Source organism: Rutidosis leptorrhynchoides, unplaced genomic scaffold (genome assembly GCF_046630445.1).
Source record: "Rutidosis leptorrhynchoides isolate AG116_Rl617_1_P2 unplaced genomic scaffold, CSIRO_AGI_Rlap_v1 contig163, whole genome shotgun sequence".
Taxonomy (NCBI): Eukaryota; Viridiplantae; Streptophyta; class Magnoliopsida; order Asterales; family Asteraceae; genus Rutidosis; species Rutidosis leptorrhynchoides.
Window position 1 is genome coordinate 68871 of NW_027266412.1, and position 14072 is coordinate 82942.

Genomic DNA, 14072 nt, shown 5'->3' on the forward strand with positions numbered 1-14072 from the left:
TCATGTTTCACCTATAACATTTTTTCAATCCTTTACGTTTTTCGTTAGCCTAATAAATCTTCGCGTTTTCAAAAATCAGCAAAAAATATCTTTCCGTCATTAACTTCACCTACATGGCATCTATGTGGCGCTCCGTGGCGACCACTCATGCCTAGCCAGCTAACGGACCAATAAAATTATGACACGTATCAGTGACACGTCACACATTTTTGACACGTCACCAATTTCTGCAAAGAGAATGTTGATTTTTGATGATGTGTCAGATGATATGTGTCACAAATATATTGGTCTGTTAGTTGACTATGCGTCAATAAGTGTCACGTGTGCAAAGTTAACGGTAGAAAGATATTTTTGACTGATTTTTGAAAAAATGAGAGATTTTTAGACTGACGAAAAAACGTGAGTAACATAAAAAATGTTACTGATAAAATATGAGAGATGATAGTATATATTTTTTCTTTGACTATTGCTTGATTAGCAAATGTATTTCTTCCCTTTACATATGAAAGTGTGAAGGGATGTCCTTTTTATAGGGCGAAATTGGGAACATATGGGTGGTTGTAGTCATTATATATAAAATGTTAAATACAACCAGTGAGCTCTCTCTGCCTCAATCAAGTTCTCAACTAGCATGCATAATTAATCTCTGCGGAAAATTTGATTTGTCAGATCGAAAGTAAGTAATTACACATGTCCGTCAGGGGAAATTATTACAATCAATATATATATATATATACACACACTTCAAAGAGTTCCAGTATATATCTTTTCAATTTGTGATATCAATTCTTCATTTTTTAATTATGACTATGCTAATTTTTGATGAACCCTGTAACAGTACACAATTCAACAATTTAGGATTAAAGTAGTTCAACATATAATTTACATATCGATTCATCTTTGCAAGAGACATCTTTACTTTTGGATTGTTCGTCTCTCTGATATTTGGATTGGTCGGAGAGCCTATTAAATTAGAGAGCATTTTAGAAGCATTGGGATATATATATATATATATATACACACACATTCAAATAGTTTATGACATTATTTTGTAAATGTATGAGCTTTATATATGTTTAGGGTAAAGTCAATGTCAATTTGAACATTTTGTCAAACTATATTGTATAATTGGTTAGACATTTTGTCAATGTCCATCGTGCCTCTTTCGGTACGATTTTCCGACCACATGGCCCTTCCTTTTGGATTCTCAATCCCTTTCTTCATTGTATAATTGGTTAGACGCTCTCAATCCCTTTCTTCATTGTAAACTTGAAATCCACATGTCTCATTCAGCCATTGAAACGTACAAGAGAAGAGTGTTACATAAGCAAATACATTGGGTTTGAAGGAAAATTCATAAGATCATGTGGTCCCAGACCGTCATCTTTTGAATTTGTGTAAATATGATCAATTGAGCCGGAAGCACCAAACTTGAGCTCAGCTATCATCTATCTAGATCACCACCTCTAGCAAACACACCCAGAAGAGGATCCTTGAACTAGTGCACACCCTGACAGGCCGACACTAGCTAACAAAAGGAAAAACCTAACAAATCAATCTACATTGAACATCACCACACTTTCATTTGTCCGTCCAAAACTGGATCCGAGAAGGTGACGCTATTAACTATATAAGCAGCATAATAGCAAAAATGGGAGTTCACAACTTTAAACGAGCAGACTGTCCTATGCATGGGAATGAACAGAAAATCTTACAATCTTGGAGAGTAGCCATCTCGAAAATCATCATATTGCGTTCTCTCCAAACAGACCACACAATCACAACAAATAAAATGACCATAATTTCCAAAGTAACTCTTGATGCCAAAGTAACTCTTGCTCCAGGTAGATGAGAGTACGATCGATAACAACTTGATTGTGATTCGTCCTCCATATTCCTGAGATTTCAAAACTAGTGCAGTGTGCGTGACAGTAAATTTTATCGAGTGTTTGAATCATGTATTATGCTTCTTTCAATATATGGTTTTCTTGTGGGTTTTATTTTTTCATCTTTTATTATCTGTGATTTCTTTTAAGATCTTGAATTTGTATTACCGATTGTTGTTTTCCTATTATAAATTTTCAATGGAAATTCTTTTGTATTGGTATATACTCTCCAACCATAAATATCATCAAGTACACATTCCACAATAATCAAAACATCCCGTATTTTGAGACGGAGGTAGTATATCAGTCGGTGGCAGATGATCACCAATATATAGGAACGTCCCCCTATCTATTATAAATAGTGAACATGGTGGGTATTGGATGGATTATGCTCTAATGGGTAATTGTTTGATTTGTCTGTTGTATTGATACTTGGATATGCAATATCAGCTCTTTGTTTGTATTTATGTTTTGTATTGGTGCTTGGATATGCAATATCTGTTCTTTGTTCTTGTATTATGTTTACGTGTGCCGGAGTTCTGATGTCTTTATCGCATATATCACACAGAACATAATGATGAAAAAGGCTAATGCCGCCATTGCCGGAATTGAGGGTGTCAGTGGATTCGTCCACTTTAACCAAGAAGGAGATGGTAGTATAAATCTCTTGAGATATTATCCATAAACTAGCGAAGTAGTTTATCTTCTGTGGATTAATTGTTAGTATTTTTTCAGACCCGACTGTTGAAGCAAAATTGGTTCACCTGTGTTTTGATCACCTGTTCACACAAGAATACAGTTATTTTAGTTGGGTTGGCTATTTTTGTCAAACCCATTAAAGCCCAGGCCGCTAAAGCTAGCTACGCAAAACAGATAGAATCTTAGTTGTATTCTTTGTTGTCGTTTTGAGTAGAAGGAAATATTGGGACTCCTGATGTTGATAATAAAGAAGAGTCGTCCTAATCAAGAAGATTCGTCCTGATCAAGAAAGAGAAACCTGTGATTATAGAATTCTATCTAAGAGTAAATTGATCCTGGTTTGGTTTGAACAAGCTGCGTTCTCACTGTCCTATATCAGCATGTATAAAAGGGAGATAACATGATTAGCAGAACTATCTTTTACAAATCTTCTTAAGCAGTCTTAAGAAGAACACTTAGCGACAAAACGAGAGAGAGTGTTGCCGGCATAGTGCTGTACTTGATCCGCGTAGATCTGAGAGAGGATTGCGTGAAGTCCTCACCCGTTTTGGTGCAGTCATTATTGTAAGTCCTAATAGTTAGATTAGGCTGTTAAGGTAAACAAAGAGTACACTTAGAGAAATAGAAAATAGGTTATAGACGAGAGAGTTGTAACCACAATATTGTTCTATTGTTTCAAGAATAGTGGAATGCTGTTTACCTCTGGGCTAGGCCCCGCAGAGTAGGGAAACCGAACTGCGTTACCAATTCCTTGTGTTATTTACTTCACTGTATTGTTTTATTAATCTGTGCTAACCTGCTCCTGTTAGCACAGTCACGATTATTTGTCATATTAGGTCGGAACGAACTTTCAAGTGGTATCAGAGCAGGCTCGAGAAACCTTCTCGAGAAAAGATCTTGAGATACCCGACCATGGATGACAAAATCGAAGAGGGTGGCTCAACCACCCGACCTCCTCTACTGACGGACTCAAACTATGACTATTGGAAGAACCGGATGAAATGGTACATGAAGAGCCAAGATGAAGCTATCTGGCGAGCTACACAAACACAGTGGACATCTCCTGTGGCCACAGTAAATGGTGTGGTAGGACCAAAAAGCGAAGATGAATGGACTGCTGCCGAAACTGCTGTCTACACGGCCAACAGCAAAGCTGTAAGCATTATTCAATGTGCTGTTCGCCCAAGTGTGTACAGGATCATCCAGAATCTTGAGACAGCAAAAGAGTCATGGGATGCTCTACAACTTACATACGAAGGCACTCAATCTGTTCGGAACTCTAAACTGCATCTCCTATCTACCAGGTTTGAATCTCTTACCATGAAAGACGATGAAACTATTTCTGATTTTGAGAAAAACCTTAGATATATTGCTAATGAATCTACTGCTCTTGGCGAGGTGATCCCGGAGTCTAAACTTGTGAGAAAGGTGCTGATTTCTCTACCCGAAAGGTTTAGCTCAAAAATGGATGCGATCAGTGAATCCACTGAATTTGAAAATCTGCGTCTTGATGACCTCATAGGGAAACTCAGAACCCATGAAATGACATTAACCATGCGAAACAGAGACAAGACTAAAACCAAGACTGTCGCGTTCAAACTGACGTGGAAGATTCACCTGTTAGCACAGATGATCAAGATCTTTGAGAACAGGTAGCATTCCTAACAAAGAGCATGGGAAAAATGTACCGGTGGTTCAATAAAAACAAAATCAATGATTACACAGCTCCAAATCAGAAGAGTAATCAAAGGTTCCAAAAGAAGACTGACTTCACAGGAGGAAATAGGTTCACTAGAGGAGAAACCAGTAGAGGAAACTTCAGCAGAATAGAGAAAGAAAAAATTCAGTGCCATGAATGTCAAGGGTTCGGTCACATTGCTGCTAAATGTGCCAATACTATTGAAAAGCAGAAAAGATCACTTTTTACTACTTGGAGTGATGAGGAGACATCTGAAGATAATTCAGAAACCAGTGACGACTGTAGTATGGACAGAAAACCAGCCTGCAAAGCTCTTACTGCACACACTACTGTGAGCACACCCCAAAATTCTAAACTCAGAAAACGTACTGTTGAAACAGCGGACTGTTCCAGCACAGATGAGGAGGATTCGGACAGTGATGACAACAGTGACATTCAGGAGAAATTCAGAAAGATACTAGATCAAATGAAAGATGCTCTTCATATCAACCAACAACTGTCAGATGAAGTCCAGCAATTACAAGAGGAAAGAGAAGACTTCGATAATATACTCGGAAAGTATGAATCCGAGATTGAACATCTAACAGCCAAACTATCGATGTCTGAAACAAAGCTTGAAGAAGCTAATCGTAAAATAGAAAGGCTTAAAGAAGAAAAGATCCTAGATGAACTCCAGAACAGAACAACGTCAAATGTTCAACCCACGGGGGCTAATCGTAGACATTTCAAACCAGAAAGAGGGGAAAGCTCAAAACACCTGTATCAAAGAAGAAAGATCATTTGTCATTACTGCAATAAACCTGGACACATACGTCCAAATTGCTATATCCTCCAAAATAACATTCACAGTTTCATTGGCACCAGACAGAGAAGACAGCCAAGAACTAGAGTTGACATTGTCAATCATGCTCAACGGAAAATCTGGGTGAAGAAAGAAGATCTGAAGTGTCTTATGAGCAAAACCTCCACAAAAAGGTCAGCTGATTGGCACTTTGACAGTAGGTGTTCGCAGCACATGACTGGAGACAAGAACATCCTCAAGGACATCACCTATCAACGCCAAGGAAAAGTCACGTATGGGGACGGAAATGCGAATCCCATAATCGGTGAAGGGAGCTTACCAGTATCGTCTAGTTCCAAAATCAAAAATGTCCTCTTAGTAAAGGGACTGAAGCATAACCTTATCAGTATCGGACAGATGTGTGACGAAGACTGTGAAATCAACTTCAACAAGCATGGCTGTAAAGTGATGAATGAAACAGGGGACATTGTAATGACAGGATCAAGACAGACAAATTATACCTACACTCTCGATGGTGATATAAAATGTCTAAAGACCAGTACAGAAAATTTGATTATGTGGCACAAAAAACTCGGGCATGTTGGGTTCAGAAATCTAGTAGAGCTGTCCAAGGCTGGAGCAGTAAAAGGACTACCAGTACTCACATTTGACTCAGACATAGTATGTGGAGATTGCCAACTGGGCAAACAAACCAGGGCCAGACATCCGGCTGTACTATACATGACCACTACACGACCATTGGAGCTGCTGCATATCGATTTGATGGGACCTATGCAAACTCCGAGTCTGGGAGGTAAGTCCTATGCTTTTGTGTGTGTTGATGATTATTCTAGATATACGTGGGTAGATTTTCTTAAAGAAAAATCTAATGCTGCTAACGTTATTATAAAATTATGTACCAAGCTGAATAATGACAGACATCACACTACTGGCACAATTACCAGGATCCGAAGTGATCACGGTAGGGAATTTAAAAATTCTGTGGTAACTGATTTCTGTGAGCACAGTGGCATCGCTCATGAATTTTCAGCGCCTATTACCCCTCAGCAAAATGGGATAGTAGAAAGGAAGAACAGGTCAATTACTGAGATGGCCCGGACCATGATTCATGCAAAGAAGCTGAGCTATAGACTATGGGGAGAAGCCATGTCCACAGCGTGTTACATCATAAATCGAGTATATCTTCGGCCACACACAAAGGAGACTCCATATGAAATCTGGAGGAACAAAAAACCCACGATAAAATACTTTCATGAATTCGGATGTACGTGTTACGTTCTGAACGACAGAGAACCCACACGAAAGCTCGATGCCAAAAGTGACAAGGGAGTATTTGTCGGATATTCTATTAACAGTAGGGCTTATAGAGTCTTTCTTGAAAAATCTCATACTATCACTGAATCGCAGAATGTTGTTTTTGATGAAATTCAGGCTGAAGCAGAAAGTAACGAGGACGGTGAACCTGTGACTGATCCACCTCAGACTAATAAGAACACACCTAGTGTGGAAGTGTTAGCACATGAGGGTGTTGATAGGAATGAAAACACACCTGGTGTGGGGGCATCTCCTGTTAGCACGGATACCAGGGACACACAAGAAACTATGCCTGCGACTGCAAATCAAAATAAGTACCCATCTATCCAAGTCCAACGAAATCACTCTACAGATGATATGATTGGAGATATCACAGAAAGAAAGACAAGAGGAGCACGAAGAAATTACAGAGATATGATCAATTATGTGGCCTACACTTCCAAAATCGAACCAAAGAAAGTAGAAGAGGCTCTTACCGACGAACATTGGATATTAGCTATGCAAGAAGAACTACATCAGTTTGAACGCAACAAAGTCTGGCAGCTAGTTCCCAGACCTGATCACTGCAACATTATCGGCACAAAGTGGATCTTCAAAAATAAAACAGATGAACAGGGAAACATCACAAGAAATAAAGCAAGGCTGGTTGCTCAAGGCTACACTCAGGTAGAAGGTGTCGATTTTGATGAGACATTTGCACCTGTAGCTCGACTTGAATCCATTCGATTACTCATAGCCGTAGCAGCCTATGGAGACATCACACTTTACCAAATGGATGTTAAAAGTGCATTCTTAAACGGATACCTGAATGAAGAAGTTTATGTTGAACAACCAAAAGGATTCACTGATCCCAGTCAGCCAGATTCAGTGTACAAACTCACCAAAGCTCTGTACGGATTAAAACAGGCCCCTCGGGCCTGGTATGAACGCCTGACTGTCTACCTGTGTCAACAGGGCTATCGTCGAGGTGGAGTTGACAAGACGCTGTTTCTCAAATCCACAGGGGGAGATTTGACGATAGCTCAGATATATGTGGATGATATCATATTTGGATCCACGTGCGAAAAGGAAAGAAAGACGTTTGTCCACAGCATGGCCAGAGAATTTGAAATGAGCATGGTTGGTGAATTGAATTATTTCTTGGGATTTCAAATCAAGCAGTGTCCAGATGGAACTTCGATTACCCAAGAAAAATATGCAAAAAATCTGGTCAAGAAATTTGGCCTAGAATCGGCTAAACCCATGCGAACGCCAATGGGGACTAATGAGCAACTATCTAAAGATACTGAAGGAGAGGATGCTGATCCTACAATTTATAGAAGCATGATCGGGAGTCTACTATACTTGTGTGCTAGCAGACCTGATTTAAGTTATAGTGTTGGAGTATGTGCCAGATATCAAGCCAGCCCGAAACAATCACATGTGAAAGCTGTAAAAAGAATCGTTCGATATGTGTCAGGCACCACAGGATTAGGACTGTGGTACACGAAGGACACGAATGGAACACTGGCAGGCTACAGCGATGCAGATATGGCTGGGTGTATTGATGACAGAAGAAGCACATCAGGAGGATGCTTTTATTTAGGAAGCAACCTTGTTTCGTGGTTCAGTAAAAAACAAAATTCAGTATCACTATCCACTGCTGAGGCAGAATATATCTCGGCCAGTAGCTGCTGTGCCCAGTTGCTCTGGATGAAACAAATGATGGAAGAATATGGACTGGATCAGGGTGTGTTAACAATATACTGTGACAACACCAGTGCCATAAGTATCTCAAAAAATCCTGTACAGCACTCTAAGACCAAACATATCCAGGTGCGTCACCACTTTATCCGAGAACTAGTAGAAGAAAAGAAAGTAGTACTAGAATATATCTCGACAGAAAAACAACTGGCCGATATCTTCACAAAAAGCCTAGACGCGAATCGATATGAATTTTTTGCGTGGAGCACTTGGTCTTTGTGTCAAGACATAAACTACAAGATAAGTATCTCTCTTGTACATACTCCTCTTTACGTTTTTTTATAAAAAAAAAAAAAAAAAAAAAAAAAAAAAAACGTATAATTGTTTATCTCTTGTGCTCAACAGGATCAAAGAAGAAGGAAGGTCTATACTCTACGAAGAAATTGGGCTTCTCTCTAGGCCTGATTTGCGAGTTAGTTGGGCCTATGAAACAGACACGGCCCATACGGAAGAAACTAAAGTAGTCCGTATAAAGCAAACAATCTTCCCACGGAAATTCAAAACATACATAAACAAGGAAGTTACAGAGTTTATGTCATCTGCAACCTCTGAGCAAGAAAAAGAAAAAGAAAAACTCTCTCTTTCTCTCCGTGTCAGACATCAATTAGCTCTCTCTTCACCTTCCTCAAACCCTAATTTTCTTAAATCAAGAACAAAGGTTCGAATTGGCAAGGGAAAACTCAGGCGCTCAACTCGGATCATCCCTAAGACTAAGGGTCATTCAAATATGGCTGAGCCCATCAAGATCTCTTCGTCAGAACAGTCGGACTCCTCTGATACGGAGTCGTCGCAATCTTCGAACCCTCTGCCGTCCTCTTCACACCAGAATCCACCATCACCGCCACGACGGACGCCCATGCGATGGATGGCTGATGAACTTGCCATGCTCTACTCCGAAAAAGTGGCTGCAGAAGTGTTGGCTGGCTTGAACACTAAAACTGCAATCATAGTCCATCCTGACTTTCCGGTAAGTGCCTCCTCGCCTCCGACTGGTAATTTTAGATCTGTAATTACTGAGATTCGAGAAGTTGAAGAATCAGAACCTCAAAAGAAACCCATGGGTCCTGTAGTAGAAGGACAAGATAGGGTAGAAAAAGGCAAATCTGTGTCTACAGGAGGTATGCCTGAATTTGTAAGCAAAAAGGGAACTGTTCATACAGGGCATCATAAAGGTCAGGGTTCTTCATCTAAGGGGGAGCCTTTTGCTCCGAATAATCCTCATTCCGAGGGGGAGCCTCCCCAGAAACAGGGAACAGCCGAGGGGGAGGTGCCAGATTCTCCTCTCTCAGGTCAGAAAGTAGACAGTGTCACACATGCCACTGATCCACAGAAGGATGATACTCCTGTTAACACAGGACTAAAGACAGGTCTGAAGCGTAAAAGAATTGCAAGAAAGTCTGCAAAGAGAATGACAGCATCTTCGTCACGAATGGCTGATAGTGATTCGGATGCACCACAGATTGACGGACCATTTGTTAGTAATGCGGCCAAAATTCACTGGCCTTTTGTCTGCAGTAAGAAGATCATCGCAGAAAAGGTTCTTGACAGTGATCAAGCAGAAGATTTCAAGATTAGGGAGCTTCTAATTGAGGAGAACTTATGGGTGAGTGTCACTAGGAATACTCAGTATGTTGAAAAAGTTGTCCGCGAGTTTTACTGTAACTTGCCTCGAGAGGTAGATCGTCTGGGATCTTCACAGTATCAAAAGGTTTTTGTTCGAGGAAAGTTTTATTCTCTCTCGCCATATCGCTTAGCTGATATTTTCTGTTGCTGGAACCCGGAAGAATTGTGCACAGAAAATTATGACACCATTGCGGCTGAGCTCACCGGAGGACAGAGGGCAACATGGTTTGTGAATGATGATCCGCCCAAGCCAGTTGAGTTAACAACTTTCTATTCCACCCTGCACAAAGTAGCAGTTGCTAACTGGATGCCTGGAGTACATTCTAACTCTGTCAGTCAGAAACTGGGCGTTTTACTATTCAAGGTAGGTACTAGAATTGGGTTCAACCTTGCAGAATTGGCATATGAGAGGATTGTCTACTTTGCTGGCCAATCTAAGAAGCTCGGAAATTATGTGTATCCATCTGCAATCTTTGCTCTACTCATCAAACAAGGTCTACAAGTTGCTGAGGATGAGGAATTTGTACAGCCAGAAGGGTTTCGACTGTCTGCCAGACTGAATCGTCGCCCACGGGTAGTAAATGGTGCTGAGGATGATGCAGAAGCGGATGACGCACCTGCTGTTGGTGCTGAACCACTTACACCTGAAGCTCTGGCTCTTGCCAAAGACACCATTAAGTTTCTCAAGCGGCAAGAATACAGGCTCAGGAAGAAAAGGGAGTTGCTCGAGGCTCAAGTTGTTCAATCCGAAACCTGAGGGGGAGCTTCTTAATTCTGGGCCGTTGTTGGGCCGTTTTATGAATACTGTAGTTTTTGTTTCTGACTACTCTGGATATTTGGGCTGTAATACCCTTAATTTCTACTTTCAGTCGTTTTTATTATTCCTCAGTGTTGCTTGACCATGCTTTGGCACTTCTTGCCAAAAAGGGGGAGGTATTTGTGCGTTTTGTGGTACATGTTCACGGGGTGGTCAGTTGACACGCACAGGTTTTGACAAAAATGCCAAAGGGGGAGATTGTTGAAGCAAAATTGGTTCACCTGTGTTTTGATCAGCTGTTCACACAGGAACACAGTTGTTTTAGTTGGGTTGGCTATTTTTGTCAAACCCATTAAAGCCCAGGCCGCTAAAGCTAGCTACGCAAAACAGATAGAATCTTAGTTGTATTCTTTGTTGTCGTTTTGAGTAGAAGGAAATATTGGGACTCCTGATGTTGATAATAAAGAAGAGTCGTCCTAATCAAGAAGATTCGTCCTGATCAAGAAAGAGAAACCTGTGATTATAGAATTCTATCTAAGAGTAAATTGATCCTGGTTTGGTTTGAACAAGCTGCGTTCTCACTGTCCTATATCAGCATGTATAAAAGGGAGATAACATGATTAGCAGAACTATCTTTTACAAATCTTCTTAAGCAGTCTTAAGAAGAACACTTAGCGACAAAACGAGAGAGAGTGTTGCCGGCATAGTGCTGTACTTGATCCGCGTAGATCTGAGAGAGGATTGCGTGAAGTCCTCACCCGTTTTGGTGCAGGCATTATTGTAAGTCCTAATAGTTAGATTAGGCTGTTAAGGTAAACAAAGAGTAAACTTAGAGAAATAGAAAATAGGTTATAGACGAGAGAGTTGTAACCACAATATTGTTCTATTGTTTCAAGAATAGTGGAATGTTGTTTACCTCTGGGCTAGGCCCCGCAGAGTAGGGAAACCGAACTGCGTTACCAATTCCTTGTGTTATTTACTTCACTGTATTGTTTTATTAATCTGTGCTAACCTGCTCCTGTTAGCACAGTCACGATTATTTGTCATATTAGGTCGGAACGAACTTTCACCGACCATTGTGTTTGGAAAAATTTCTGGCCTCAAGCCAGGGCTTCATGCGTTCAATATCCATGAACTTGGAAACATTGCAAATGGTTGCATGTCAACTGGTATTCCCCAAAAGACTCGATTTGTTTCTATTATTCACGAGCATGGCGAAAACAATAGTTGTAAAACTCTATCCATGTATATATTCGTTTTCAGGAGTCCATTTCAATCCTTTTAACAAGCAACACGGTGCCCCAGAGGATGAAAATCGCCATGCTGGTGATCTTGGAAATGTCAGGGCTGGTGATGATGGTATGCATAGTTAATCCTTGTTTGTCAAACTCTCTCTAACTATTCAGAACTTCAGAGCTCATTGGTTCCTGTAGATTTCTTATATCTTTTAGTTTTCACTTTTTCTTTTTTCTTTTTGCGTTACTTCGGTGAATTTGTTTTCGTTTATTGTATCTCTTTTGCTCCAGTAACATATTTTCCTTTGTTCCTATAATTCAGGTACTGCTAGTTTCAGAATTGTTGACAAGCAGGTACTTTCCTAGGATAGTTATCATTTTTCTTGTTGGTCAATGTTTGGTATCCTTTGGCTCTTATCATGAGCCATTTCTATTTGTATGTGTTTGCAGATTCCACTGAGTGGACCTACTTCCATTGTCGGTAAGGCTGTTGTTATCCATGCTGGTGCTGATGATCTTGGCAAGGGTAAGTTCTTTTAGTCTTCAGCTCTGAATGCTCGAGTTTTGGTCTTTTAATTTGTTGATTGTACAAGTTTTCAAGACGTAGCTTTTTGTTTCATTTCCGAGTTGTAAGATTGTTTAGTGATTTTCGACTTGTAGGCTTGTTTAGATATTCCCGACATGTAGGCTTGTTTAGTTCTTCCCGAGTTGTAAAGCTTGTTTAGTGATTTCCGACTTGTAGGCTTGTTTAGATATTCCCGACATGTAGGCTTGTTTAGATCTTCCTGACTCTTGTTTATTTATTCCCGACTTGTAGGCTTGTTTACTTCTTCCTGAGTTGTAAGCTTGTTTATTGCTTTCCGACTTATAGCCTTGTTTAGAGATTCCCGACTTTTAGGCTTAATCAGGTCTTCCTGAGTTGTAAGCTTGTTTAGAGCTTTCCGACTTGTGAATTTGATTTTATCCTTATCTATTTGGATTTAATATTTTGACCCTCATTTCCAAATATTCTCTTGAATCAGAATAATTTCCAATTTTGTGTTACTTTTTCTGGTGTTTTGAATGGCAAATTACTCAGAACATGATTATGCTTGCCTTTCTATTTTGAAAGAACAATTGATTGCTAGTTTTAGACATAATAATTGAATCTGTAATTCTGATTTCAGGTTCAAACCAGTTCAGCAAAGTTCATGGGAATGCTGGTCTTAGAATTGCATGTGGTAAGTCGGAGTTATAAGAAAAGTCGATATTCTCTGATATCATGAAAATGTTTCGTTTTGCCTGATTGATTTTCTTGTCTCGTCCAGGACCTATCACTCAGCAAGGGCAAGCGTGAAATAACCCTTTTGCCCCAGGATAAGATCTCATAAATTAATAAAGAAGAATTGAAACATTTCTTATGTTGTGGTTCTTCTGGCTGGACATGGTTTTGTTATTATATGTATATTCACGTGCTTAATTTCTTCGATATAATGCCGCTCTGGGCAAATTTCTTGGTTTTTGTCCGTCGATTGTATGTCTGATCACCTTTAGCAGTGAAATTAAGGCTTGTTTAAGTCATTTTACCTTCTGGACAAGATTAATAAGTACGTATAGAACTAATTTTTACATGTTATTGAGATTATGAGATCGAGAGGGTGTTTTGTTGAGTAGAAAACTCAGTTTTTGTATTAACTTTCAAGTTAAGAAATTACAACCTAATGTATTGATCTATTTATACTACATCTTCTATCACTAATGAAATTGATTAATATTACTTAAAGTACAATGAAATCTAATCTAATTTATTGATTGTAATATGCACCATGCTTAGCCATACTTGTAGTGGAGGTATGGCTGCAAGTGATTGTTGGATAGATGCAATCTTGTCACCCATGTGATGTAGGAAGAAGAAGTATGTATGTTGCTTGCGGAAGAAGCAACAGCAACTGTATGAAGCGAGTGGGCCGAAAGGCCCATCTGAAGTCGTCGCTAAACTCGGCCCAGAGGAAACGCTGGGACGCTGCATGTCTCTTGCCAAAACGACGCCGTTTCCCTTATAACGGTCATCTTCCATCAAAACGTCGTCGTCCCTCTTCCAACGGTCGTTCCCAAATTCAAATGCTTTCTTCAGTCGTCTTCACCATTCAACGGTCTTCTTCTCCCTCTCCATACCCATATTTCAACAGTCCCCCTCAAGCGGAATCTCCCTCAGATTCGAGGAGTTCCAGCTTGGATAAAAGGAAACGAAATGTGGGTGTTCTCTGCGATTTCGTAAATAGATCTGCGATTTGCAGTGAAGACGAAATTGGGAAAAGTTGAATTAAACCAGCCT

At 39.9% G+C, this 14072-nt stretch overlaps 1 protein-coding gene across 1 annotated transcript; it reads left to right on the forward strand.

Annotated features, from left to right (window-relative positions):
• Positions 1 to 2463: 2463 nt before the first annotated feature.
• LOC139881484 (superoxide dismutase [Cu-Zn]-like) lies at positions 2464 to 13800 on the forward strand. Its single transcript, XM_071865953.1, has 8 exons — positions 2464 to 2539; positions 11576 to 11692; positions 11787 to 11882; positions 12081 to 12112; positions 12209 to 12284; positions 12925 to 12978; positions 13066 to 13084; positions 13644 to 13800. Exons 1-8 carry the CDS (start codon positions 2464 to 2466, stop codon positions 13798 to 13800), a joined length of 627 nt encoding a protein of 208 aa, XP_071722054.1.
• The last annotated feature ends 272 nt before the right edge of the window (positions 13801 to 14072 follow it).